This window comes from Passer montanus, unplaced genomic scaffold (assembly GCF_014805655.1).
Source record: "Passer montanus isolate IOZ18808 unplaced genomic scaffold, ASM1480565v1 scaffold62, whole genome shotgun sequence".
Lineage (NCBI taxonomy): Eukaryota > Metazoa > Chordata > Aves > Passeriformes > Passeridae > Passer > Passer montanus.
Genome location: NW_024371260.1, coordinates 1,204,753 through 1,229,035, shown reverse-complemented (window position 1 = coordinate 1,229,035; position 24,283 = coordinate 1,204,753). Strand labels below are relative to the sequence as shown.

At 54.8% G+C, this 24,283-nt stretch overlaps 1 protein-coding gene and 2 long non-coding RNA genes across 7 annotated transcripts; 2 read left to right on the top strand and 1 right to left on the bottom strand.

The window, feature by feature from the left end:
• Window positions 1-7: 7 nt before the first annotated feature.
• Window positions 8-2,216, top strand: HES4 (hes family bHLH transcription factor 4). Of its 2 annotated transcripts, none has more exons than XM_039727630.1 (4): window positions 8-132; window positions 300-395; window positions 492-579; window positions 1,206-2,216. In XM_039727630.1, the coding sequence occupies exons 1-4, from the start codon at window positions 22-24 to the stop codon at window positions 1,781-1,783; spliced, it is 873 nt and encodes a 290-aa protein (XP_039583564.1). In that variant the 5' UTR covers window positions 8-21; the 3' UTR covers window positions 1,784-2,216. The 2 variants fall into 2 exon arrangements, with proteins under 2 accessions (XP_039583564.1, XP_039583563.1); XM_039727629.1 differs by having other exon boundaries at window positions 22-219.
• Window positions 2,217-3,278: 1,062 nt separating this feature from the next.
• On the bottom strand, window positions 3,279-4,812 carry LOC120511083. Its single transcript, XR_005629666.1, has 2 exons — window positions 3,650-4,812; window positions 3,279-3,557 (listed from the first exon to the last, which is right to left on the bottom strand). It is a non-coding gene; the product is annotated as an uncharacterized LOC120511083 (long non-coding RNA).
• A 2,471-nt stretch (window positions 4,813-7,283) lies between these two features.
• Window positions 7,284-15,845, top strand: LOC120511126. Of its 4 annotated transcripts, XR_005629676.1 has the most exons (5): window positions 7,287-7,516; window positions 10,859-11,119; window positions 11,212-11,283; window positions 11,462-11,531; window positions 11,793-14,647. It is a non-coding gene; the product is annotated as an uncharacterized LOC120511126 (long non-coding RNA). The 4 variants fall into 4 exon arrangements; XR_005629675.1 differs by lacking the exon at window positions 11,793-14,647 and adding an exon at window positions 14,977-15,845 and having other exon boundaries at window positions 7,284-7,516; window positions 11,212-11,531; XR_005629673.1 differs by having other exon boundaries at window positions 7,284-7,516; window positions 11,212-11,531; window positions 11,793-14,646.
• The last annotated feature ends 8,438 nt before the right edge of the window (window positions 15,846-24,283 follow it).

The following is a 24,283-nucleotide window of genomic DNA, read 5'->3' as shown; positions in this document are numbered from 1 at the left end:
CCCCCCCCCCGTAGCTCAGCCATGCCCGCCGACACGGGCATGGAGAAACCCACCGCCTCGCCCATCGCCGGCGCGCCCGCCAGCGCCAGCCACACGCCGGACAAGCCGCGGAGCGCCAGCGAGCACCGGAAGGTAAATGGAGGAGGAGGAGGAGGAGGGTGCCGGCCGGGGCGCAGCAGCGGCGGAGCTGGATGGCGGCAAGCCCGCGGCCGTGCCGAGGTCGGTGATGGTCGGGGAGGGTGCGGCGCGGGGTCCCGGGGCCGCGCGGGGCGCGCTGACCGGCTCCGCTCTGCCCGCAGTCCTCCAAGCCCATCATGGAGAAGCGGCGCCGGGCGCGGATCAACGAGAGCCTGGGGCAGCTCAAGACGCTCATCCTGGACGCGCTCAAAAAGGACGTAAGTGGGGCTGCGGGGACACCGGGGGGACACCGGGGGCACAGCGGGGCACGCCCGGCCGCGGGCAGCCCTGAGCGAGCCGCTCTCGCCCCGCAGAGCTCGCGGCATTCCAAGCTGGAGAAGGCGGACATCCTGGAGATGACCGTGAAGCACCTGCGGAACCTGCAGCGGGCGCAGATGACCGGTGAGTGCCAGCCCCGGGGGCACACCGGGCACGGGGCACCGGGCATCGGGATCGGGGTCTGCACCGGGAGCTGAGGATAAGGGATTGGGGATGGGGACCGGGATCCGCACCGAGAGCGGGGACGGAAGGCCGGGCACCGGGAACCGGGCTCTGCACCGGTGACTGAGGGCGAGGAAATGGAGCTGGAGACAGGACGGGGCTCCTTGCAGGGAACCGGACCCGGGGCTGGTACCGGGGACCGGGGTTAGGGACAGGGGAGCAGGAACCGGGGTTAGGGACAGGAGCCCGGGAACCGGGCTGCACACCGGGGATTGGGGACAGGGGACCGGGATTGGGGACAGGGGAGCGGGAACCGGGCTCCAGACCCTGGGGTTAGGGGCAGAAGACTGGGAACCGGGCTGCACACCGGGACTGGGGACAGGGGACCGGGAACCAGGTTGCACAGCCGGGATTGGGGACAGGGGACCGGGATTGGGGACAGGGGACCGGGATTAGGGATAGGGGAGCGGGAACCGGGCTGCACGCCGGTGTTAGGGACAGGGCACCGGGCTCTGGGGACAGGATACCGGGGCCGGTGCTCCGAACCTGCCGCTGACCTGCCGCCCCCTCCTCCTCCCTGCCTCTAGCCGCGCTCAGCGCCGACCCCACGGTCCTCGGCAAGTACCGGGCCGGCTTCAACGAGTGCATGAACGAGGTGACCCGGTTCCTGTCCACCTGCGAAGGGGTCAACGCCGACGTGCGCACGCGGCTGCTGAGCCACCTCTCGGCGTGCCTGGGCCAGATCGTGGCCATGAACTACCCCCCTCCTCCTCCTCCTCCTCCCCCGCCGCCCGCCCAGCCCGCACATCTGGCACAGCAGCACGTCCAGCTGCCGCCGGCCGCGGCCGTGCCCTGCAAGCTGAACCCCGCCGAGGCGCTGCCCCCCAAGGTTTACGGGGGTTTCCAGCTCGTCCCGGCCACCGACGGCCAGTTCGCCTTCCTCATCCCCAACCCGGCTTTCCCGCCCAGCTCCGGACCGGTTATTCCTCTCTATGCCAACGCCAACGTGCCGGTGGCGGCGGGCGGCGGCTCGGGGAGCGCGGCCGCCACCCCCTCGGCGTCGCCGGTGCAAGGCTTGACATCATTTGGGGGCAGCATCGGGCCGGCGTCGCAGGCCGGGAGTCCCGTGGGAGAGCGCAGCGAATCCGTCTGGAGACCCTGGTGACTTGCTCCGAGTCATCCCCCCTCCCTCCAAAAAGAACACAAAAATACCAAGAGACTCTCGTCGGCTCCGTTGTATGGAGCCCCTGTTATGTTTTGGGGTTTTTTTTTTAAAAGCAGATTTAAAGCGGAAAGGAAGAGAAGGACCTCGCTATGAACGTGCTATTTATTATTTTCAGAGGTTGGGATCTCGACTTGTATTTTTACTCCTTTCAAATGCCTTTATTTGAGATACTTTTTTTTTTTTTTTAAAGAAACGAACAAAAGAAAAAATAAATGAGAAATAGTTTTGTAACGAATATTCCAAAAGTTATAATGCCAAAGTTGTTTGTATCCCGTTGGTCTGTGGGTGTGTGCGTGCCTGTGTCGAAGACTTCCAAAAACGAAAAGAGAAAAAAAAATGCAGGTGTTTCAATAAAGGAACTCTTTGAAATAGATTTTTTTCCCCCACCCTTTCATTTTGTTTGAGAGTGGGCAAGGACGAGCTCATCTGTGTGCAAAAAAAAAAAATAGGACTGGACTTTATGACTTTATTTAAAGAAATTGGAAGGGATTTGGGTAAGAAATTGTGGGGAAAAGTGATGGGGCTGAGGAGGGGGGGTTAAATATCCCCTGAGTTTTGCAGCCAGAGGAAGAATTCCTAAAAAAACCCTGCTGCAAACACCTAGCTGCTCCCAAAACCCCAAACCCGGCTGCTGGGGGGGGTGGGCTGCACAGAAGTTACTCCGGGCCCACAAAAGCGGCGAGAGAGTCCGTCCCTATTGTCGGGAGGGTAATTAGGAGGTAGAAAGGGTCTCATCGAGTATGCAGCGGGCTCTTTGGGAAGTTGGGAGCCCTATTGAAGCGCCTGGGAACTCGGAGCCGAGGGTTAATGTGTGTCTTTTTTTTTTTTTTTCTTTTTTTTCCTTCCTCCCCGGCTCTCTCATTGACAGGGCCAGATAGACTCTGATACTCAATGCTGTTGTAAATTCAATTGCCCGGCCTCACAATGCCCACCTCATAAAAGAGAATAACTCGGGGTTGTGGCTTTTTCTTTGCCGCTGAGCGGGGAGGGGGGTGGAACTGAGGAAAAGACAGTTTTGCCACCCATTCTGCCTCACCCCCGGCACTTGAATCGTGGCCAAGTGGAAGCAATTGCAGCCTCTCGCACGCGGAGCATGAGCCACTTCCAATTGTCACCAATTAAAAAGGGCCGCGCTGCGGAGAAAAGACCATTAGCGGGGAATGCTCGGGGTGCGGGGCGAAGCTTTGTGCTCCCTGCCCCGAATGTGTGAGGTGCGGCTGCCCCGGAACCCGCAGCAGAAACCGGGAGAGGAGGAGGGAGTGCCAGAGGCAGCGCCCGGGGGTCTGCGGGGTCCCGGCTGCCCCGACCCCCCCGGCCGGGATGGTCCTGCTGGGTGGGCGGGGGGTGAGCCAGGCAACGAGCTGATGGTTCTGATGTTTGCACAGCACCCAACGACACAAAACAGGCTTTTTTATTATTATTTTATATATATATATATATTTTTTTTTTTTAGAAGAGAAATGCAATTCCATCCTTTTCAAGGTCTGCTCCCATTAAGGCTGCAGCTCCTGTGAGAGCAGAGCCTGTGGCTGGGGGTATAAAAAGCAGATTATCGGCTCCTGGAGGCTTTTTACAGCTTCCTGATGGCTCAGGCGCGGCTCGATCAAGGAGCACAGGCTGCTCGGAGCCTGGTACCGATCCAGTCCGGCGATTCCTGCCCGCCACAGCGTGGGCAATCGATCAGTCTGAGAGCCCTCCATCGCCCGGGATCCATCTGAATCAGGAGGTTCCCAGGAGGGTTCGTTATGCAATCACAGACATAAAATCATGTTACGGCAATTCTCCTCCATCCCCCACAGCCCTCACCCCTCCTCCTCCGTCTGCAGGAGGCTCGCAGGAGCAGATGAAAGCCTGGCTGTCGCCTGCCTGCAACCAAATCCCTCCCTGGGGCAGCCCCGGCTCCCCCCGCCCCGAGATCCGCCACATTCCCCCGGCTGCCGCGGCACCCAGCGAGCCTGGCCGGGCTGGGAGAGCAGGGCTGGGAGCAGCCAGAGCCCAGCAGCTCCTTCCCAGCGGCTTTGGAGCGGTGGCAGCAGCGCAAACACGACCCCGGAGCCCCCCGGGGGACGCGGCTGTGGCGCGGCGGTGACAGCCGGGAATGTCACCGCGGCGTCACCTCAGCCCCCGCCGAGCCACCTGCGCCGTGCCCGGCTGGTGCTGCTGCAGAAATTGCAAATCCTGCCGAGGAATGCCGTGCCCGTGCAGGGGGGGGATCCGGGAGATGCCCGGCTCTGTCCATCCCACACCCCGCCTCTGAGCCGGGTTTTTGTGGGGGCTGGCTGTTCTCTTATCTTCCACCCCGAATATTTCTTGTGGTTTTGGTGTAGAAACTCCTGGTGCTGCGTTTTTGAACTTCTGGGGCTGGCCTGCCACGAGCTGCTTCCATTTCTTCCCCAGCTCATCCCTTCCAGGTTTATTCCCCTCCGACAGCAGCGCTGCCCAGCCCCTCCAACAGCTCCCGGGGGCTTTTCCAGAGGCTTCTAAATTGCCTTTATCCCTTTAAAGGTGCAGGGAAAGGGCAAAGTGCGCGGCTGCCCAGAGGTGAAAGTCCAAAGGGATGCGATAAAGGCGGCCGGGAACTCCCGGGAATCACGGAATGCTCGGGGTGTGGTGGGGAAAGGAGAGAAAAATCGGAGATTCCTCCTCGGCCGAGCCGAGCTGGAGCAGCTGCGCCCCGTTCCATGGGAAAGGATGTGGGGAGAGGTGTGAACGAGGCACTTCCAGCCCAACGGAGCCGGGGATGGAGTTCCAGGCAAAAAAAATCGCTGGAATGTTCGGCGGGGGCTCCGCAGCGCCGAGACCCCACGGGCATCCCGAGAAATCCTGTCCAGAGCAGGGAAAGGCTTCCCCAAACTCTGGGCAGGAATCAAAGCCCTTCCCAGCTGCTGGGCCTGCCCAGGTCACAGGGAAAAGGAAAAACACCTGGAAAATCGAGGTTTTGGATGAGACTTTTCCCTTCCCAGCTCCTGGGCCTGTCCAGGTCACAGGGAAAAAGGAAAAACACGTGAAAAACACTGGAGGTTCTGGATGAGACTTTTTCCCTTCCCATCTCTTGGGCCTTCCCTGGTCACAAGGGGAAAAGGAAAAACACCTGGAAAATAGAGGTTCTGGATGAGACTTTCCCCCTTCCCAGCTGCTGGGCCTGCCCTGGTCACAAGGGGAAAAGGAAAAACACCTGGAAAAGCACTGCAGGTTCTGAATGAGGCTTTTCCCCTTCCCAGGTCACCAGGGAAAAGGAAAAACACCTGGAAAATCGAGGTTCTGGATGAGATTTTTCCTCTTCCCAGCTCCTGGGCTTGCCCAGGTCACAAGGAAAAACGAAAAACACCTGGAAAATCGAGATTCTGGATGAAACTTTTCCCCTTCCCAGCTCCTGGGCCTGCCCAGATCACAAGGAAAAACACGTGGAAAAGCACTGGAGGTTCTGGATGGGACTTTTCCCCTTCCCAGCTCCTCTCCTGGTGCCTTTGGATTCTGCTTCCCAGTTTTCCCAGTTGGGAAAGCTTCAAGGCTCCTTTCAGCCTGACCCACTCCATCCCTGATGCTGTGACTCTTTCTGGGATTATCCTCCTGCCTCCCATGGCATTTCCTCACCCTCTGCCTCCAGCAGCCCCATCTCCATCCCTTCCCTGCCCGGGAGGGGCTGGAAAAGGGGGCACAGCCATCCCACATTTCCCATATTTCCCACATTTCCCACATTTCATTTCCCCCATTTCCCACATTTCATTTCCCACATTTCATTTCCCACATTTCCCTAGGGAGGTGGAAGAGGGTCACAGAGGGATGGGGGCTCCGGGGCTGTGTCCCTGATATTCCCAAGGCTCCTAATGAGGGGGATGAGGGGGATGAAGGCATCCCCGAGCCCCAGGGCGATCCCGGAGCCCCCGGGAGGAGCAGGAGCAGGAGGAGGAGGAGGAGGAGCGGGAGCCCGGCTCAATGGACGCGGGCAGCTTTCCTCGGGCTGTTAAGCTGATTAATTGAAATGAAGTTCCTCCCGAGCCTCGGCGCGTTCTTTGAGGTCAGGGTCACCGCACTGAGACGCTTAATCAGATCTTCCCATTTAGCCCCTCTTAGCCTGGCAGGGCTGGAATGCGGCCCTTTCAAAGCCGGGCTCTTGGCGCCGAATTCCTGCTCTATCTCCCTCTCCCCTTCCCCGGGAGCGGCACATCCACCATCAGGAAATCCAACCCAACGCCGCCCACCCGGCTCAGGTGAGGTTTCCACTGCCGGAGCCGCTAGGAAAGGAAATAAAATATCAAATATAAAATATCAAATCAGCTCGCAGGTTGATGCCGGGGGTGTGGATTCTGGGGCTCTTCTCCATCTGCTTTATTTTTTTTTTTTTCCGTGGAAAAGCAGAATCGGGAGCAGCAGAGCTTCTCCCAGGCAAATATTTGTTAACAGCCTGCTTTCCAGAGGAGGGGAGGATTCCAAGGCCGAGCACAAAAATAGAGCGGAGCAGATGGGAAAGAGCCCCAGAAGCCGCGGGGGCTCAGCAAAGAGCAGCCCGAGTGGGTTTTGGCAGCGTTTGGGTGCTAAACCAGCCCCAAATCCCGAGCTCGGGAGCTCTGTGGGATTTCCCAGGTCCTCCGGGGCAGGGCAGGAATGCTGAGCTCAGGGGGTGAAGGCAAAACCTTCCCCAGAGCCCAAAATCAAGCAGCAGCAGCAGATCTGCACCGAGCTCCGGTTCTGGAAGCAGCCCCCGGGTTGTAGGTTGCTCGTTAAAGCTGTTTCCATGTCCAGAGACGCCAGGATAAATCCAGATAAATCCAGGCTGCTCACCCAGGTTTTCTCTGGGAAGACAAAACAGGATCAGCTGGGAGAGGGAGGCTCAGATTGTGACCTTCTGTTGGTGTAACTCGCTTTAAAACCTGTCCCCTCACACAGGAGGAGGCAAAAAAATGATCTCAAAACTCAGTTTTCCCTTTGGGAATCCTAAAGCAAAGCCCTGACCCAGAGGGATGTGCAGTGTGATCCCAGGGTTTTCCACGGGGCAATGGAATAAAGCCACAGGGACGCTGATTTCATCAGAATATTGGCATTTTCCACCCTTCCTGCTCCTGTTCCAGCTCCCCTCGCTGCTCCTGGTGCTCCCACATGTGGGATGTGGGCAGAACCAAGCTCCTGAGCTCTGTAGGATCCCCTTTTATCCTCCAGCATCCCAGGATTGGGGGGCAAAGAAAGGAGAACAAACCCAGGTGCTGAGCAAAGCTGCTGGTGGCACCCAGAGAAATCACGGATTTTTTTAGCACATATTGCTTTTTGAGCTCTCCCCGCTAAAATCCAGCTGGGAGTTGTTCTCCCATCGCTGCTGAGCATGGAAAGCTGTGTGTTTTTTGGGGAGCACGAGGCAGAGCTGCCCCCGGGTGCTTTATTTAACTCCAGACACGCTCAGCCCCCTCCACTGCCGGGTATTTTTAGTGGGCACCAAAGGGCAGCGACCTGGCCGGGAGGAGGGCGAGCTGGGCGGCCTTGGAGCAGCTCCACGGGGTGGGAAAGGGTGAAACGGCCCTGAGGGGAGGCTGCCTGGGCTGCTGTCACCGCCAAGGTGACCCGGGGACAGAGGCAGGGTGTTTACAAGGCTCGGAGTGCCCTGGCCCCGGGGGACAGAGGGGGAGCTGCAGGAGGGGGAAGCTGTCCGTGCCCTGGCAGGAGAAATTCTGCAAGGACAAGGTCAGTGCAGGAAGGAGAGGCACAGAGACATCCCACGGGAGCTTCTCCTTGCTTCCCTTTGCTTTGCTTCCTTCCTTCCCTTTGCTTTTCTTCCTTTTTCCCATTGCTTTTCTTCCTTTCCCTCATTACTTTTCTTCCTTCTTTACCAGTTTTTCTTCCCTCCTTCCTATTGCTTTTCTCTTTATTTCCCATTGCTTTTCTTCCTTATTTCTCATTGCTTTTCTTCCTTTTCCCCCATTGCTTTTCTTCATTCATTACCATTGCTTTTCCTTTCTTTCCCATTGCTTTTCTTCCTTCCTTCCCATTGCTTTTTTCCCTTATTTCCCATTGTTTTTTCCCCTTATTTCCCATTGCTTTTCTTCCTTTCCCCCGTTGCTTTTCTTCCTTCTTTCCCATTGCTTTTCTCCCTTTTCCCCCACTGTGTTTCCTCTTCATTCCCCATTGCTTTTCTCCCTTTTCCCCCATTGCTTTTCCTCTTTCTTTCCCATTGTTTTTCTTCCTTCTTTCCCTTTGCTTTTCTTGCTTTTCCCCCATTGTTTTTCTTCCTTTTCCCCCATTGCTTTTCCTCTTTCTTTCCCATTGCTTTTCTTCCTCCCCACCACCGCTAAAACCCCTGGCGAAGCTCTGCTCTCAGAACCCCGAAATCCTGGAATATCCAGAGCAGAATCATCGATTTCCCTCCCATTCTCAGCACCCTGTCTCAAAATTTCCCCCCGAGGAGCTGGGCCAGGGGTTGGAAATTCCCATTTTCCACGTGCTGCCCCTCCAGGACCCCTCAGCCCCAAAGCCACCCCCGTGCCCTGTCAGATCCCATCTCCCAGGCGGGCAGGGATGTGCAGGAAGGGCTGGGATGAAGCTGATAATAAATGGAAGCTGGAAGTCTCCCAGTGCTGACCTGTCAGGCCGGGCTGGGATGACACATTCCGAGATAACAACCCGGGCTGTCAGTCAGAGCAGAGCCCGGCGTGACAGCTCTGCCTGACAACAGCCCTGACTGACAGCTGCAGGGATTGCAGCCTCGGGAATCCGAGCAGGGCTCCTCTCCAGCCTTTGCAAGGGTTTGAAACGCCGGGAAAAGCCAGGAGAGGTTGTTGGGCAGAGCACTTTATGCTGGGAATTCCTGTTGGGAATTCAGGGCTGTGGGAGCTGTTGGGGCTCCCTGGTGGAAATCCCCAATTCTGGAGGTTCTGCTGTCACATCAGAGATCCTCCACCCTGCAAGGAGCTGCTCCCCATTTCCAGGTGTGGCTGCTCCCCAAAATCTGAGCCAGGAGAGGTTGTTGGGCAGAGCACCTCATGCTGGGAATTCCTGCTGGGAATTCAGAGCTGTGGGAGCTGTTGGGGCTCCCTGGTGGAAATCCCCAGTTCTGGAGGTTCTGGTGTCACATCAGAGATCCTCCCCCCTACAAATGGCTCCCCATTTCCAGGTGTGGCTGCTCCCCAAAATCTGAGCAGCCAGCTCTGTCCCCTCGGCTGTGTCGTGCCCCTGGGTCCCCTTTGTCCCCTCTCCTTTGTCCCCAGCTCTGCCGGGGCAGCTCCGTGGCCAGGGGGGAAATTTGGGGAGCACAAATTCCCTGGAGCAGCCGCTGCTGCTGCTCCAGGGCTGGAGCTCAGAAACTGCACCTGGAACCCTGGGGTAGAGCAGGGAGCGCAGGGAACCACGGAATCCCCAAAGCTGGAAAAGCAATTCCCCACATCCCTGCATCACCCCAGCACGGCCGGGCCGAGCAGAGCACTCCGCATTGTCCCCAGATGTCACAGCCACGTGCTCTTGGAGCGCTCCCAGGGGTGGGGATTCCAGCACTGCCCTGGGCAATCCCATCCAATGCTTGCTCATCCTTCCACTGGGGTTTTTCTTTTCCCTGATCTCCAACCTAAAGCTCCTCTGGTGCAACTTGAGGATTTTCCTTTTTTTATTTTTTTATATTTTAAAATTTTTTTCTTAGGATTTTTCCTTTATTTCTTAGGATTTTTCCTTTTTTCCTTTTTTTTCCTTTTTTTTTTTAGGATTTTTTCCTATTTTCTATTTTTTTAAGGAGTTTTCTTTTTTCTTTTTCTTTTTTTTAGGCAGACAGGGGAAAGGGGGTTCGGGATGGGTTTGGGGCTCTGGGGGAGAGGAGAGACAGGGGAAAGGGGGTTCGGGATGGGTTTGGGGCTCTGGGGGAGAGGAATCAGAGGGGAGAGGGGGAAGGGGCTGGGTGCTCGGGAGAGGCGCCCCCGGCCCCTCTGTGGCTGCTGAATCCATTTATTGAACCAGGGAGAGCTTCCCAAGGGACGAGGGTGGGGCTGAGCCCCCAAACCTCCTCCTGCAGGGATTGGGATGGCTGGATGCCCTCCAAATCCACACATTTCTGTCTCAGGAAATTAGGGAACATTTCCCAAGGGATGAGGCAGATCCTGGCTAGTGCTGAGCCCCTCACCCTTCAAGGATTTGGGAATGGCTGGGTGCCCTCCAAATCCACACATTCCCCTGTCAGGAAATCAGGGAATGCTTCCCAAGGGATGAGGCAGACTCTACGTGGGGCTGAGCCCCCAAACCTCCTCCTGCAGGATTTGGGAATGGCTGGGTGCCCTCCAAATCCACCAGTTTCCATGTCAGGAAATTAGGGAACACTTCCCAAGGGATGAGGCAGATCCTGAGCCCCTGGATCCCCTCCTGCAGTGCCCAAGGCCAGGCTGGAGCAACCTGAGACAGGGAAAGGTGGAATGGGATGAGCTTTAAGGTATTTGCAACCCAAACCCTGCAGGGATTTGGGCTCTGTTCTACCCCAAAATGCGACCAGAGGAGGGGACAGTCCCGGCCACCAGACCAGGCAGAGACTGAGGGACACAGGGAGCAGAAAAGGGAATGAGAAAGTCAGGAAGAGCACCCAAGATTCCCAAATTCCCTTTTAGGGACCTCCCCTGAAATAAAGGAGACAGAAACCAGCGGCTCCCCTTTCCCACAGCAGCACGAGCAGGGGCTCCCAGAGCTCCCAGCGCTCCCAGAGCTCCCAGCGCTCCCAGTGCTCTCCTAGTGCTCCCAGTGCCCCCAGCGCTCCCAGTGCTCCCAGTGCCCCCAGCGCTCCCAGCGCTCCCAGTCCATCCCAGTCCATCCCAGTGCTCCCAGCCACGCGCGGCTCGTGCGGCGATGCCCCGATAAACCCAGGGCTCCGCTCCCACCCCCATCCTGGCTCCCTCCCTCCCTCTCTCCCGAGCGCATCCCGGGAACGCCAGCATTGCTCCGGGGGAGCTGCGAGCCCGCACCCCGCTCCCAGAGCCCGGGGCAGCCCTTTGAACCTTTCAACAGCTCCTTTTTATTTATTTTTTTATTTAAATTTTTTTTTTTGGCTTTTCCTTGCAGCCTCTTAAATCAAACCTAACCCGGGCTGCCGAGGGAAATCCGGAGCTGCTCGGGGCAAGAGTTAAAACGTGTTAAGCACCGAGATCCAGGCCAGATGTGGAACTCTCCGGGGCCACCACGGGGCTTTGAGCCGCTGGTTTGACACCTCTGCTTTCGACATTAAAAGTCCCAGCGGGGAGGAAATCCTGCTGGCCTGAGTTATGAGCTATTTACCGAGGGGGGCAGCCCTTGAAAGGAGTCCCAATAAAACCTGGAATAAGAGTAAATAATTAGCATAGGCTGGGAAAAGAGGTTTATTTTTTAAGGCAGCTGGGTTTATGGAATTTTTTTATTTTTATTTTTTTTTTCTGCAGCGCTGGCTGAAGATAAAAATCCTCCTGGCTCTGAGGGATAAAGGGAATGCTGGAAGTGTGTGAGAGCTCCAGGTCCCGTTTGGAAAAGCACTCACAGGCAATAAACCCCTGCTCAGCTGCTGGCGTGGGATAGCAGAGGCTTCTCCCCGCCCCGACTCAGATGTGGGGAGGGAAATTCAGGAATTAGTGGCTGGATGCTGCAAGTGCCCATCAGGAATCTCCCCCTCTCTCTGCTCCTCTCTGTTCCCAGGTTTTCCTGTGGTTCAGGGAAGTGCTGGGATCCCTGGAAATGCCAAAAAATGTGTGGATGCAGCTTCAGGGTGAGCACGGTTAAAGGCTTGGCTCTCTGGTTTTTGGGTTTTTTCCCAGTCCTATCCCAGTGCTGTGGGACAGATCCCAGCACCCAGCTCCTGTCCCATTAGCTGTGGGTTCTGTGAGATTTGGGATCTGTGGGATTTGGGATCTGTGGGTTCTGTGGGATCTGTGGGTTCTGTGGGATTTGGGATCTGTGGGATCTGGGATCTGTGGGATATCTGGGATCCGTGGGAAGGGGATTAAGGACCTGCTCCTGCCTTTCCCAGCTCACTTTCACCACAATGGATCTCATTCTTTCTGAGAATTCTCCTAAAAAATAAAGGAACGACCCTCAAGTTGCAGGAAAAGGATCTCCCTAAGCTCTGAGGGCTCAGGAATTTTTCCAGGGCTCTTCACCCTCACCTGGCTCAGAGGCCACCAGGCAAGGACAGAGGGTGGTGACAGGGCTGGATTTTGAGGCAGAACTCCCAAAATAGGCGAGCAAAGCTCCTAAGAGCCTCTCCCTGAGGCGGGGATCACAAACCCCAGGGGCTGGTGTGGCTCATGGCCCCTCTCCCGATGATTCCAGCCCAGCCTGAGCCTCCCCAGGTGCTGGATCCGTGTCTGCACGCTTCTCCCGTGCCCTGACACGACTGCGAGTGCCAGGGCTGCTCCTGCCCATCACTGCCTGCCCTTGACTTGTCTTGCAGACACGTTGCCTTTTTCTTTTTTTCCCTCCCAGGGTTTGATTTCCTCGCTTGTTTGTTTGTTTTCCTCCCTGCTCGGTGTCAGAGCAGCTCCAGGGCTCGTTCTGAGGCTGACAGGACTTAAGGACGGGGTTTTTCTGCTGTAGAGAAATCCTCTTGTCACCAGAAAGGACACAGCCAGTGCTGGCTGGGGCTCCAAAGGTGCCACAGGCTTGCAGGGGAGAGGAGAGGCAGCTCCTCCATCCCTCTCCTCCCTGGAGATCCCTCCTGAGGCTGCTGGGAAGGGCTCCAGGGAGCAGAGAACTCCTACAAACACCCGGGGGGCAGATGGCCTGGGGGTTCTGCTCACAAAGAAGTACAAATAAAGGTGTCCCAGGTGTCCCAGGCTGCCCCAGGATTCTCAGTGATGTCCCAGTGGTGTCCCAGTGCTGTTCCAGGATTCTCCCAGTGATGTCCCAGGGTTGTCCCAGGATTCTCTCGGGTGTCCCAGGGCTGTCCCAGAACTGTCCTAGGATTGTCCCAGCACTGTCCCAGCACTGTCCCGGGCTGTCCCAGGATTATCCCAGCGCTGTCCCAGGATTATCCCAGCACTGTCCCAGGACTGTCCCAGGATTCTCCCAGCACTGTCCCATGGCTGTCCCAGCACTGTCCCGGGCTGTCCCAGGATTATCCCAGCGCTGTCCCAGGATTATCCCAGCACTGTCCCAGGACTGTCCCAGGATTCTCCCAGCACTGTCCCAGCACTGTCCCGGGCTGTCCCGGGCTGTCCCGGGGCTGTCTCCCTCCTGAGTCACCCCGGCCCCGGGCACACTCCCTGCCGTGCCGTGCCGTGCCGTGCCGTGCCCGAGGTTCCCATGGCCAGCAGCCTCCCTGTGCCCCTCCTGCCCGAGCCCGGACCTGCCGGGCTGGCCCAGCCGGTCTCTCCCAGGTGTGGCCGCGTTATTTGCTCGCTGATTACCGGAATAAAACCATCATTAACTGCGGCTGCCGCCCCGGCGGGCGTGTGCCGCCCGTCTGCAGGCAGCCCCTGCTGCCACCCCGGCCCTGCCACCCCCGGGGCTGCATCCCTGCTCACAGGGCACCTCCCAGCCCACATTTCCCAGGTTTGTGCCTTATCCATTCCCGGGAGTGGGAAGGGAAAGAAAAAGAGGAAGGATGAGGCTTGGAGAGTGCCCAGAACTCAGCACTGGCTCCATCTCTTTGTAAAAAAAGGGGGGAAATTACATGTCAAATTACATGTTCAATTACATGTTAAATTGCATGTTAAATTACATGTTAAATTACAATTGAAATTACATTTGAAATTGCATTTGAAATGACATTTTAAGCTGATGTACTCCTTACAAACACAGGCAGAGCCCCCGGAGCACAGCTGGGTTTCTCAGGGCAGGGATTGTCCTGCACAAATGTCCCATCCCAGAGCTCAGGGCTGACCCCAAACCCTCCAGCAGTGGCACATTGTGGCGCTGGCACGTGCGTGCCAGCCCTGGGGGAGTTCTGCATCCTGGGAAATCCCTGGAAGCAGCTTTGGGCTGAAGGAGCTCCTTGTGTGGCTGGGGCAGCAATGTCCCCAGGGCTGGCACTGTCCCTGCTCCTGCAGCTGGGACAGCAGGGACCCCAGAGCTGTCCCCAAAATTCCCTGTCCTCAAGGCTGGCCCAGCCCTGGGCTCACACCTGGGACCCTGCAGAGGTGACAGAGGTGACAGAGGTGACAATTCCCTCACACACTGCCAGACCCCGGGGTTATTTAGCAGGAGCCCTTCCCTCCACCTTTGCAGATTTAATGCATCCCAGGGAAAGAAAAGCACAGAACTCCCAGAAATTAATTTGCAGCCACTCTGCAGAATTTATTTTTTAAAAATCAGATTTCTCCCATTTTCAGCAGCGACTCCTTCTCACTTTTTTTCCCCGTGACACCAAAGCACCCACTGTGACATTCCCAGGCTGCAGAGCTCTGCTGCCAGCTCCTGTCAGCCCCAGGCGTGGGCCAGCATTGACTCTGCTTCCCCAAAACCACTGAAATTCCCCAGCAGGACAGGCTGGGAACGTCCTGGAGCAGCCCAGCCCTGCAGAGACATTTCCAGCAGGCTGAAAATGTGTGAGAGCAAGGAGGATTTCTGGAGGAAAGGGGGGAAATTTGGGTCAGTGGTGCTGGTTGCTGGGAGCAGGGCAGGAAGTGGCTGTGTTTACAGGGCTGGAGTTGTTTTTTCCTGTGGCACACACACGGAACGCTCTCAGAGCCTGGAAACGTTTTTATGGGAGACAGCAATTATCCTGCAGGGTGAATTAAAAGATATATTTGTGTGGGAAATGAATTTGTAGAATAAAAAACAGCTGGCTTCTGATTGTAGCAGCGTTAATTATAACATCTGTATTGAAACACGAGACTGAAAACAGAATTAAAGTTTTTAAAACACCTCTCATTACCCCATCTCCAAGTCCAAAAAAATCTTAATCTGACAATTTGGAGCAGAAAGCTTTTGGATATGGGGAGAGCAGCAGGCAGCAGCTTTGGGAAAGGATTTCCCAAAGGGTCAGGTGGCGTGGGAGGCTGGAGCAGCCATCTGGGGAGGGAAGGAGGGCAGCAGAGAGGAAAAGGCCCTTTATGACCAGCCCAAATGTTAAAGGCTGCGAGAAACGCGGGAATGATCCCATTAAGGACCAAATGGATGCCATAAACCGGGGTTTTCTCCTTTCTTTGGGGTTGTTTCTATTGCTTTCATCCCAATCAAAAACATTCTCAGCCTTCTGCCTTGGCTTTTAGGGACGGAGTTCCTTAGGGTGGCACTTTCCTCGTGGTGCAAATTCCCACATTTCAAGGGGAAAACTCCCCTCTCCCAGCAGTCCCAAGGAAAAGCTGAGCGTAGTTTCCTCCCCCCACAATCCCTGGTGCTGAGGAGCAGGAGGGATCTTGGGATAACCAGCCATGAACGGGAGGCCAGGGCTCCTTCCCAAACTTCGCGGAACGCCGGGATGTGAGGCGGGATTGGCGTCACTTCCTCCCCGCCAGCCTCACCTCAGCACCTTCCTTTTCTCCTCCCTGCTGATGAAACCATCCTGCTCGGGCCTGGCGATGTCCTGCATCGCCCAGATCCTGTTTAGAAAACCAAACCCGCCGGAATTCCGGGCTGGGATGGGAAAATCCGGGACGCCACGGGCTCCTCTTGCAGCTGGAAGCCTCCGGCCAGGCTTTCACCTCCCCTTTTGCTTGGTGTTGTTTCTTCTCCTGCTCTCTCACCAGCTCAAGAAGAGCAATTTTCCTTTCAAATGCAAGGCCTGGCCATAAACTTGGCAGGAAAATCCCTCCCAAGCAAATGGCAAGGGAAGGAGAGGGAATTTTGCTGTCCTGGGGGGTTTTCCTGCCCTCCATGGATCCAGGTTAAGACTCGTTCAAAAACCAATTTAAAAAAACCCCAAGCCAAGTCAAAACAGGCTGATAAATACCCCAAATAAAGAATTCCAGTGGGTGCAATATCCCAAATAAAGAATTTCAGAATTCCAGGCTGGTTTGTCCCGGAAGAAGCCGGGAGATTTCAAACTCAGGCGTTAAATCTCCAGCTGAGAACAACTCTGGGGTGTATTAATGAAAATATTAATGAAAATATTATTGAAAATAAAGCCCTTTTTCCCACACCAAGGGGATTTCACTGGTTTAATTGCCATCATTTTGAAGACCCTGCTGCAAAGGTGTTTGCTTGCACCTCAGGCACCTGCAGGAGTCAGGGCAGAGAAAATGATGGAATTTCCGTATCCCAAGGAAATGCTGGAAGAGATCTCCTGGAGAGCAGCCTCTGGCATGGGTCTGTCACATTCCTGGCTGCAGGAATTCCCTCTCAGTGTGCCACAAGGCAAGAGGAAACCCTGGAACTTTTTGTCTTCCCAGTCCTGGCTGCAGGAATTCCCTCTCTGAGCCCTGCAACACTTTGAAACAAGAGAGATCCTGGAATTTTTGCTCTCCCAGCCCTCATTACAAAAATTCCCTCTCCAAGTTCTGTGACACTCCCAAGACAAGAAGGACTCTTGGATTTGAGGTTTTCCCAGTCCTGGCTGCAGGAATTTCCTCTCCAAGAGCCACAAGACAAGAGGGACCCTGGATTTTGAGACAAGAGGGACCGTGGAATTTTTGCTCTCCCAGTCCTGGCTGCAGCAATTCCCTGTCCAAGTGCCACAACATCTTGGGGCAGGAGGAAACCCTGGAATTGGTGCCTGCAGCCACCAAACTGCCAGGAAATAAGGGGCTAACGGGCCCTGGTGGTGCAGCTGGACACAAAGTCACACCCCGAGATGAAAGGGGGAATGCAGCCGATCCCAGGCCCTTCACACCAGCCCCAGGGGTGGGGAGGGCAGCGAGGAGGAGCCGAGCTTTGATAGCACCCCCAGCATCCTCACTCAGCCACCTTTGGGAGAAATTCTCCTCTCCAGGCACAAAATCTGCATTTTTGTGAGCATTACAATGTTTGGTACCTCAATTATTGAGGGGATTTTTCATTTTCCCTGCTGAAGGAAGGTTTTTTTTTTTGGGGGGGGGAAAGTCCTGATTTTAAAAGATTATTTTCTTGCCCAGTTTGGCCAGTTTGTTTTTCCCGCACAGCACTGGTGTGGCAGCTTCTTTCTGGTGACTTTTATGAGTCTGCCTTTCAGATTCCTTCACCAGAGATCCAAGCCCAGGGCTCTCCCTCAGACTTGGAGGAAGAACAGCCCAGGATTAGGTGTCCACATGCAAATCCTGCTGGTTTGTGGGGTCACTGAGCAGAGCTGGCAGGTGGGGCCTTTACCAGAAATCAGCTTTTGCAGTCACGAGGTTCCTGCTGTGGTCAGGGAGGGACAGCAATGCAAACCCAGCTGCTCTGACACCTGAGTCACCTGGAAAAAATGGGATTTGGGGGTGGGGTGAGTATCCTGCAGTCCCTTGTCCTTGTGGGACGTGTTCAGGGCTGGCTGCGGTACCAGGGGGGATCCAGGTGGGATCCGGGTGGGATCCAGGGGCACCCTCAGCCTGATCCCCCTTCAAAAGCTGGGAATGTTCACCTGGAGAAGAAAAGGAGAGCTCAGAGCCCCTTCCAGTGCCCAAAGGGGCTTCAGGACAGCTGGAGAGGGACTGGGAACAAGGAATAGAGTGACAGGAAAAGGGGGAACGGATCCCACTGCCAGAGGGCAGGGATGGATGGGATATTGGGAATAAATTCCTCCCATGAGGGTGATGAGGGGCCAGGGTGGAATTCCCAGAGAAGCCCAGGCTGCCCCATCCCTGGAAGTGTCCAAGGCGGGGTTGGAGCACCCTGGGATGGTGGAAGGTGTCCCTGCCCATGGCACTGGTTGGGATTTCAGGTCCCTTTGACCCCAAACCACGCTGGGATCCCAACACCAGGAGCTTTCCCCGCTCCGACCCGCGCCCATTCAGCTTCCAGTCAAGTGGAAAGCAAACATCTCTGGGACATGGAGAGCCTTTTCTTCCTGCCTTTATCTCCTTCCTCCCCTCTCTCATTCTCCCTTTAGTGCTGAGATTTCAGCGGCAGCAAAGCCCCCAAACAAGCGGGGGGAGAGGCCTAGGCCCGCTGACTCGGCCTAGGCATGAATAGGCCCGGCCTAACCGGGCCGGGGACCAAAAAGGGGCTGAGGGCTGCTCATTGTGGGGCTGCTCGGGGTCAGCACGGACCATATGTCACCATTCCAGTGCCAGGGTCTCCATGGAGCCCCCTCGGCCCGGCCCTTTGTCGCCGTGTCCCCCCAGATATATTCATGGCCTGGCCGGGCCGTGCCGGGGGACAGAAACAAATTGCTACAAGGCAGGCCCACCCCGTCGGGCTGCCAGCAGCAGACAATCATAAAAGGCCAGTGCAGACTGTTTAAAAGCTGGAGAAAGGGCCGGTTGCCATGGCGATGGGATGGGAGGCCTGTTGCGGCCCATTAAACTCCAATCACATGTAAATTTATCCCCAGGCCTCCAGCGAGGGGGGACCCCCAGAGCTGCAGAATAGCCCCCGACAATAAGCAGTTTGTTTATCAATTCAGGTGCCGTTTAATTGGCTCCATTCAAGCCCCTCTTTGTTTAAAGTAATAACCTTTACAAAGCCCCACTGATTTATCATTTCCAGCACTCCATTAGATGGGCTTCTTGAAATCCTTGCAACCACCTCATCTCCTGGGAGAATAAATCAAGAGGGGATGCTCCGAGGTGGTACCCGCGGGTGGAGGGCTCTGGAATCCCTGAGCAGTTTCCTGGGATCCCTTCCACGGCTGTGTCTGGAGCAGCTGGAATGACCTTGCTGTAAACTTTGGCTCCTCTGCAGCCTGGAGGAGTGTGAAGGTCACCCTGGAGGTTTGCAAAGAGAAGGAGAAAAAAATATCCCCGAGCTGACGGGCAGCAAGGGAAAACTGATTTTTAGTGAGGATCTTCATGGAGGAGGAGGGTTTGCTCCTTTGGGTGGTTTTTAGGGGATGTTTTAGGGTGAAGGAAATGGTAGTGATGCCACAACCAGAGGCAAAGAAGTTGTGGATTCCCCATCCCTGGAATTGTCCAAGCCAAGGTTGGATGGAGCAGCCTGGGACAGTGGGACCCATAGGACGGGTGGCACTGGATGATCTTCAAGTCCCTTTCCAATCCAATCCATCCCACGAAGGGCTCAGTGGGTTCTTTTTCACTGGTCCTAAACACCAAGAAATGCAGAGTTAGTGACAGCCAGGGACTGATGGACATCCAGGGATTGATGGATATCCGGGGATGGATGGATATCTGGGGATTGATGCATGTCCAACAGCACAGCCAAGAGCCAAGAGTGGCAGATGAGCCCCTGGGGGAAATCTGTGCATCCTGCACCTCCCATTCCACAGATCCCACTGGAATTCCCTTTATTCCTCGTGTGCAGAACGGGGCTGGTTGGAGCTGGAGCCTCTCCCAGTCCGGAGTCCCTGGACTGCTCAGTAACTTCAGCTTTCCCCTCAGAAATTGCTGGGGAAATGCAAAAATGGAATCTCCAAGGGGGAAGGAATGAGGAAAGCAAGAGGGACATCTGGGTTTGGTGTCAGCTGGGTTGGGCTGGCTCTTGAATCCATCAGCACCTGATTGAGGGGCTTGAACACAGAATCACAGAGTCATTAAGTCTGGGAGAAAGTCCCAAACTTTTTGGAAAAGTTTGGCAAAAACTCCAAAATCATGAAATCCAACCTTGGAGCCAACACCCCCAGCATTCCCCTGAACCATTTCTCCCAGTGCCACCAAAATCCTCAATTTTTGAGCTCTTCCAGGGAGACTCCAGCACTTCCCTGGGGTGGGGTAATTATATCTGCCTAATTAACAAAGCTCCCCGTGGATTTTTAGCTGCAGAGGGGGGACAGTGAGAAAAGCAGCCTGAGGGGGGGCTGGGATCCCAGAGGATTCCTTTGGAGTGGGATCGGCCAGGGAAGCAGCACGGGAGGTCAGGGGTTAAACGGCAGCACTGGGAAGTTTTTTTGCAAGTGAAAAGTGGGGTTTGCAAACGCGGGAATAATCCCGAGGCTTTCCAAAGCTTCCCAAGGTGCCCCCCAGCCCAGGGAAAGCTGCCCCGGGGCAGAGGGAGCAAATCCATGAATTCATTATCCACGCACAATGAGCTCCATTTTCCAAACCAGACGTTTAAAACCCCCCAAATCTGACACAAACCTGAAGACCCCCTCGGTTTTTCCCTCTTTTCCAGGCTCCAGAGGCAGAGAAGCTGCTGGGAATCACCTCCTCCCCGATAGGGAGCCACGCTCTAATTAAGAAGAAACCTCCACAAGCCCCTTACAAAGTCTGAGTGGCAGCTGATTATTGTAGCAAAGTGCAACCTCTGCCATTTTGTCAAGCAAGCCCATCAAATTAGGGCGAAATAAGATGTCCATCTGTTTCCTGAATGGCAGCGCCGCCAAAAAATCAGATTCCCACCAGTTCCTTAAGTCCCAATTATTCCCAGATTATCTTTTGAGATGGGGAGATCGGCGCTGAATAAACCTCGTGGCCTCGTTACTGACAGCCTGGTGCATCCCTAAGGAGGGCAGGGGGGCTCGGGTGTCAATCCCCGGGGTGACCCCGCCACTGACAGCGGATAAACATTCCCGGCTCCCCCGGGATCAACATCCCCGGGCTCTGCAGGGAAACACAGGGGCCTTGGCAAGGTAAAGAAGAACGGGGCGGCAGCAGGAGGGGTGGGGAGTGGCAGAAAATCGGGGCTCCAGCCTGGTTTTGGGGGTGGGAAACCAAAGGTGAAGGGAATGATTTCGGTTGGAGGAAGGGAAAAGTCACCCCGTGGTCCTGAGTGCTTTTCCCACAGGGTGCAAAGCTCAGAAAGGCCTCTCAGGTGGCACAAGAATTGGAAATTTTTAAGGTATTTCCAGCGTTTTCCTGAATGCTCCAAGTTTTGTTTCCTTTCCTGCTCCTGCTGGCCAAAAACCTGCTGGGAAAGGATTTCCTTGGAGAGCAAAACTCTCATCCTGCTCTGCCCACCCAGCCCCAGATGGATTTTCTCTCCCCACATCTCCCCTCTCATTTCCACAACAAGGTTTTCTCCCCCCTCTCTTTCAGGACTTTTGAGAAATAAAATTCTCTTTATAGAACCCCAGAGTTCGGGGTTGGAAGGGTCCTTAAAAATCATCTCATTCCAAAGCCCTGATTCGCTCGCAGACTTTTGCTGTGGAATTTTTTTTTACCTCTCAGCTCCCTCAAAACCCATTCAGTTAAAAAAGAGGAATGAGATTGGGAATACAAGGTAAGAATTCCACTTGTTCTCTTCCCTCTGCTTCGCCCACCGAGTTTAATCCTGATTTTTTCCTCACCAAAGCAGAGACATTTACTCTTGGAAGCCAAGCAACGACAACACCGCCCAGAAAGGCAAATTTGTGTCCCACAGGATTAAATTCCATCACCCTCTTCCCACCAAAAAGGGAGATAAGAGATTTTGGGAGACATCCCCGTTCCCACAGCCTGTAAATGAGGCAAGAAACCCCCCCAGTTCTCCCCCTTCCGCTTCCCAGACAGCCCAGAACGTGGAAAAACTTTTTGATGCCTTTTTTCCTTCCTTTTTTCCCCTCCTATTCCGAGGCTTTGATTGCAAATCCTTTTGTCTCCCAGCTCCAGGGAACTCCCCCTCTTGCAGGTGGTGCTTGGCGGGCGAGGGGGAACTTCAGAGATTCCAGACTGAGCCCGGAGAGAGGCCGGGGACGAGCGGGGCTGGGGTGGGAGGGAGGAACTTTTATTACACGGATCTAACAAGCAAAGCTTCCCAGAACGTTGCTGGGAGCATCCAGGCTCCAAATCTGCATGAATTTCCACTTCAAACGCTGCACAGAAGCATCTTTATCACTCAAACCGCCCGGGCCCAGCTCCCCTGAATGAAAGATTCTCCCATCCCTCTCCAAGGGGAGAAAGTTAAAAAAAACCAAACAACAAAAAACCCCAAGCAACACAAAACAGAGGCAAAAAATAGAAATAAAAATAAAAATAAACCCCAGAGGTTGGTGGTGGTGGTTTCTGTCTGGAAATGTCCCGGCTCAGGTTGGTGTGGAAATCTTAAAGCACTGCAGGTCTTAAATTGGAAATGAGGAGCTCTGACCACAGCACATTCCCACATTTCACCCAAAAGATTCCCAAAGCCTGGCTCTGGAGTTTTCCCATGAAAATCCAACAGCTTTTTGCCCCAAAATACAAAATAAATCCCCTTCACCTGGCTGCTGCCCGTGCTGGGACCCAGGAGTGACAGGACCAAGTTTTGGTGGCCAGGGAATGAAGCTCCCAGAGGCTGTGGGTGAGCTCTGACCCCTGGGGAAGGTGCCCAGCACCCCAAAATTGGGGCAGAATGAGGGGAAAACTGGAATGGTTTAGGAGCAGCCCATGGGAACGCAAATCCCTCCGGGAAAAGCAGCTGGAGAGAGGCAGGGAGGCTGAAGGAATTCATCAATATTCCAGGGAAAATTTCCCTGGCTGCACCCTGGGGCAAGGCAGGGCTGTGGGATTGCCCCAGATCCCCCATGGGGAAGAGTCCAGGGGTCTCTTTCTGCTCTCCAAAGGCATTGAGAGCCAAAAAGAAAAAAAAAAAAAAAAAAAAGAGGGGGAAAAGCCAACAGCTTTTCCTGCGTGACCCAGATTGTTTTTGAATGTTCCTGGGGAGGGCAAAAATAAACAACGCTGTGCTCTGTTGGAGTGGGGACACCTCGCAGGTCAACCCCGGCATTAAATTGTGGGATGGCACCATTTCCATACAAATGCTGCGAGGGGAGAGTTGGGAAAGAGAAAAGGCCAAAAAAAAAGGAGGGAAAAAAAAAATAATAAAAGCCCTCCACAAGCCCCAGCCAGAAAACTGCAACTCTTGATTTCATTGTGCGCCGGTGACAAGAGCAAACCCAAAATCAAAGAGTTTCATGGTCATTTTTCTATCAGCAAGTGATGCCGGGTGAATAACTTATTTACATGCCAATGTGGAGGCCTGAAATGGCCCAGGATGGGAAAAACGCAGCGCCTCTGTTATCAACAATGATAGCAGCAGCTCCTGGGAGCCACCCCGGGAGGAGGGCCCTAACGAGGCCGGGCTGCAGCGCGGCATGGCAATGGGTTTTTAATTGGTGACACATTAAATTTATCAAGCTGACAGCGGAGGGGCAGAGCAGCAACCTCCTCGTTGTGTGTTTGCCTTCCGCGACTTCCTTTGAACCCATTCACGTGTGAAAGGAATTTAAAGGTTATGGGAAGGGAGGGGGGGGAGGAAGAGGAGGAGGGGGGAGGATGGGAGGGAAGGAAGCCTTGTAATAATCCAGCATCATCCTGAGTGATAACACTGAATTATTCAGGAGGGTCCTTAAAAGGGGGGGTAAATCAAGGCTGAAACAAAAGAGGAGTGAGGCCATTGTGGCTGGCTCCTTCGCCTCTGGAATCGGGGCAGGAGAAGGGAAGCAGGGCAGGGAAAAAGGGGAAAAATGGGGAAAAGTCCTGTCAGAGTCGTTTAGTGGAGCAGAATGGACCCTGTGGGGGGAAGAGTTATTAAAAGTGTTTATTGTTTGAAATGTTTGTAATATTTGTGAGCTCAGGGATGGAGGGAGAGCCTGGGGAGCAAAGGGAGCCCTCCCAGCCTGGGAAAGGTCATTGGGAGACTGGACTGGGATGGGATGGGATGAGATGAGATCAGTGGGATTTGATGGGATGGGATCAATGGGATTGGGATGGGATCAATGGGATGGGATCAGTGGGATTTGATGGGATGGGATCAATGGGATTGGGATGGGATCAATGGGATGGGATGGGATCAGTGGGATGGGATCGATGGGATGGGATGGGATCAGTGGGATTTGATGGGATGGGATCAGTGGGATGGGATCAGCAGGATGGGATCAGCAGGATAAAATGGGATGGGATCAATGGGATGGGATGGAATTCTGGCTTTTCCTTCCTCTTCCTGCAGCCTTCACATCTCTGGCCGCAGAGGAGGTTTGGATGGGGAATTAGGAATAAATCCTGCCCTGGGAGGGTGGTGGGGCCCTGGCACAGCTGATTCCACATCCCTGGAGGTGCCCAAGGCCAGCCTGGGATGCTGGAGTGTCCCTGCCCACGGCAGGGCTGGAACAAGCTGATTTTGAGGTCCCTTCTGACCCAACCATTCCATCATTCCACGACTCCCTCGGGATCTCCCACCATCCCAAGAGCTGGAATGCACCCACCAGGTGCCCGAGAGCCTTTTCCAAGCATCCCCAGCCCCTCTGACTGCGGCCTTTCAGTGCTGGTCCGCCCAAATAAACAGAAAAAAAATATTTCAAAACTTACATAAGTTGAGTTTAGTTCTATTTCAAAACTATTTCACCTGGGAGAGTTTATTTTTCCCTTTGTAACTCCACCCAGGACAGCAGCACGGGGAGCTTCCCCCAGCTCCAAACCCATCCCTTCCCCTCCTTTAATCATTTGTTCACCCAGACTTTTCATGTCCATTTTGGCTGGTTTTTAATTTTGGTAGGTAAAAAAAAAAAAGAAAAAAAAGAAATTCAACAAGAAAGGCGCGAGAAGAGCCTGATGAAATATTTAAGACATTTTTTTGTTGTTGTTGTTGTTGTTTTCCCTCCGAGGGAAAGCCTTGGCA

Bases quoted from the DNA above. Each gene is read 5' to 3' on its own strand.
- HES4 (XM_039727629.1), top strand. From the start codon at position 22: ATGCCCGCCGACACGGGCATGGAGAAACCCACCGCCTCGCCCATCGCC. The intron at 396-491 runs GTAAGTGGGGCT...CTCGCCCCGCAG, and splicing joins TGGACGCGCTCAAAAAGGAC to AGCTCGCGGCATTCCAAGCT. The intron at 580-1,205 runs GTGAGTGCCAGC...CCCTGCCTCTAG, and splicing joins GCAGCGGGCGCAGATGACCG to CCGCGCTCAGCGCCGACCCC.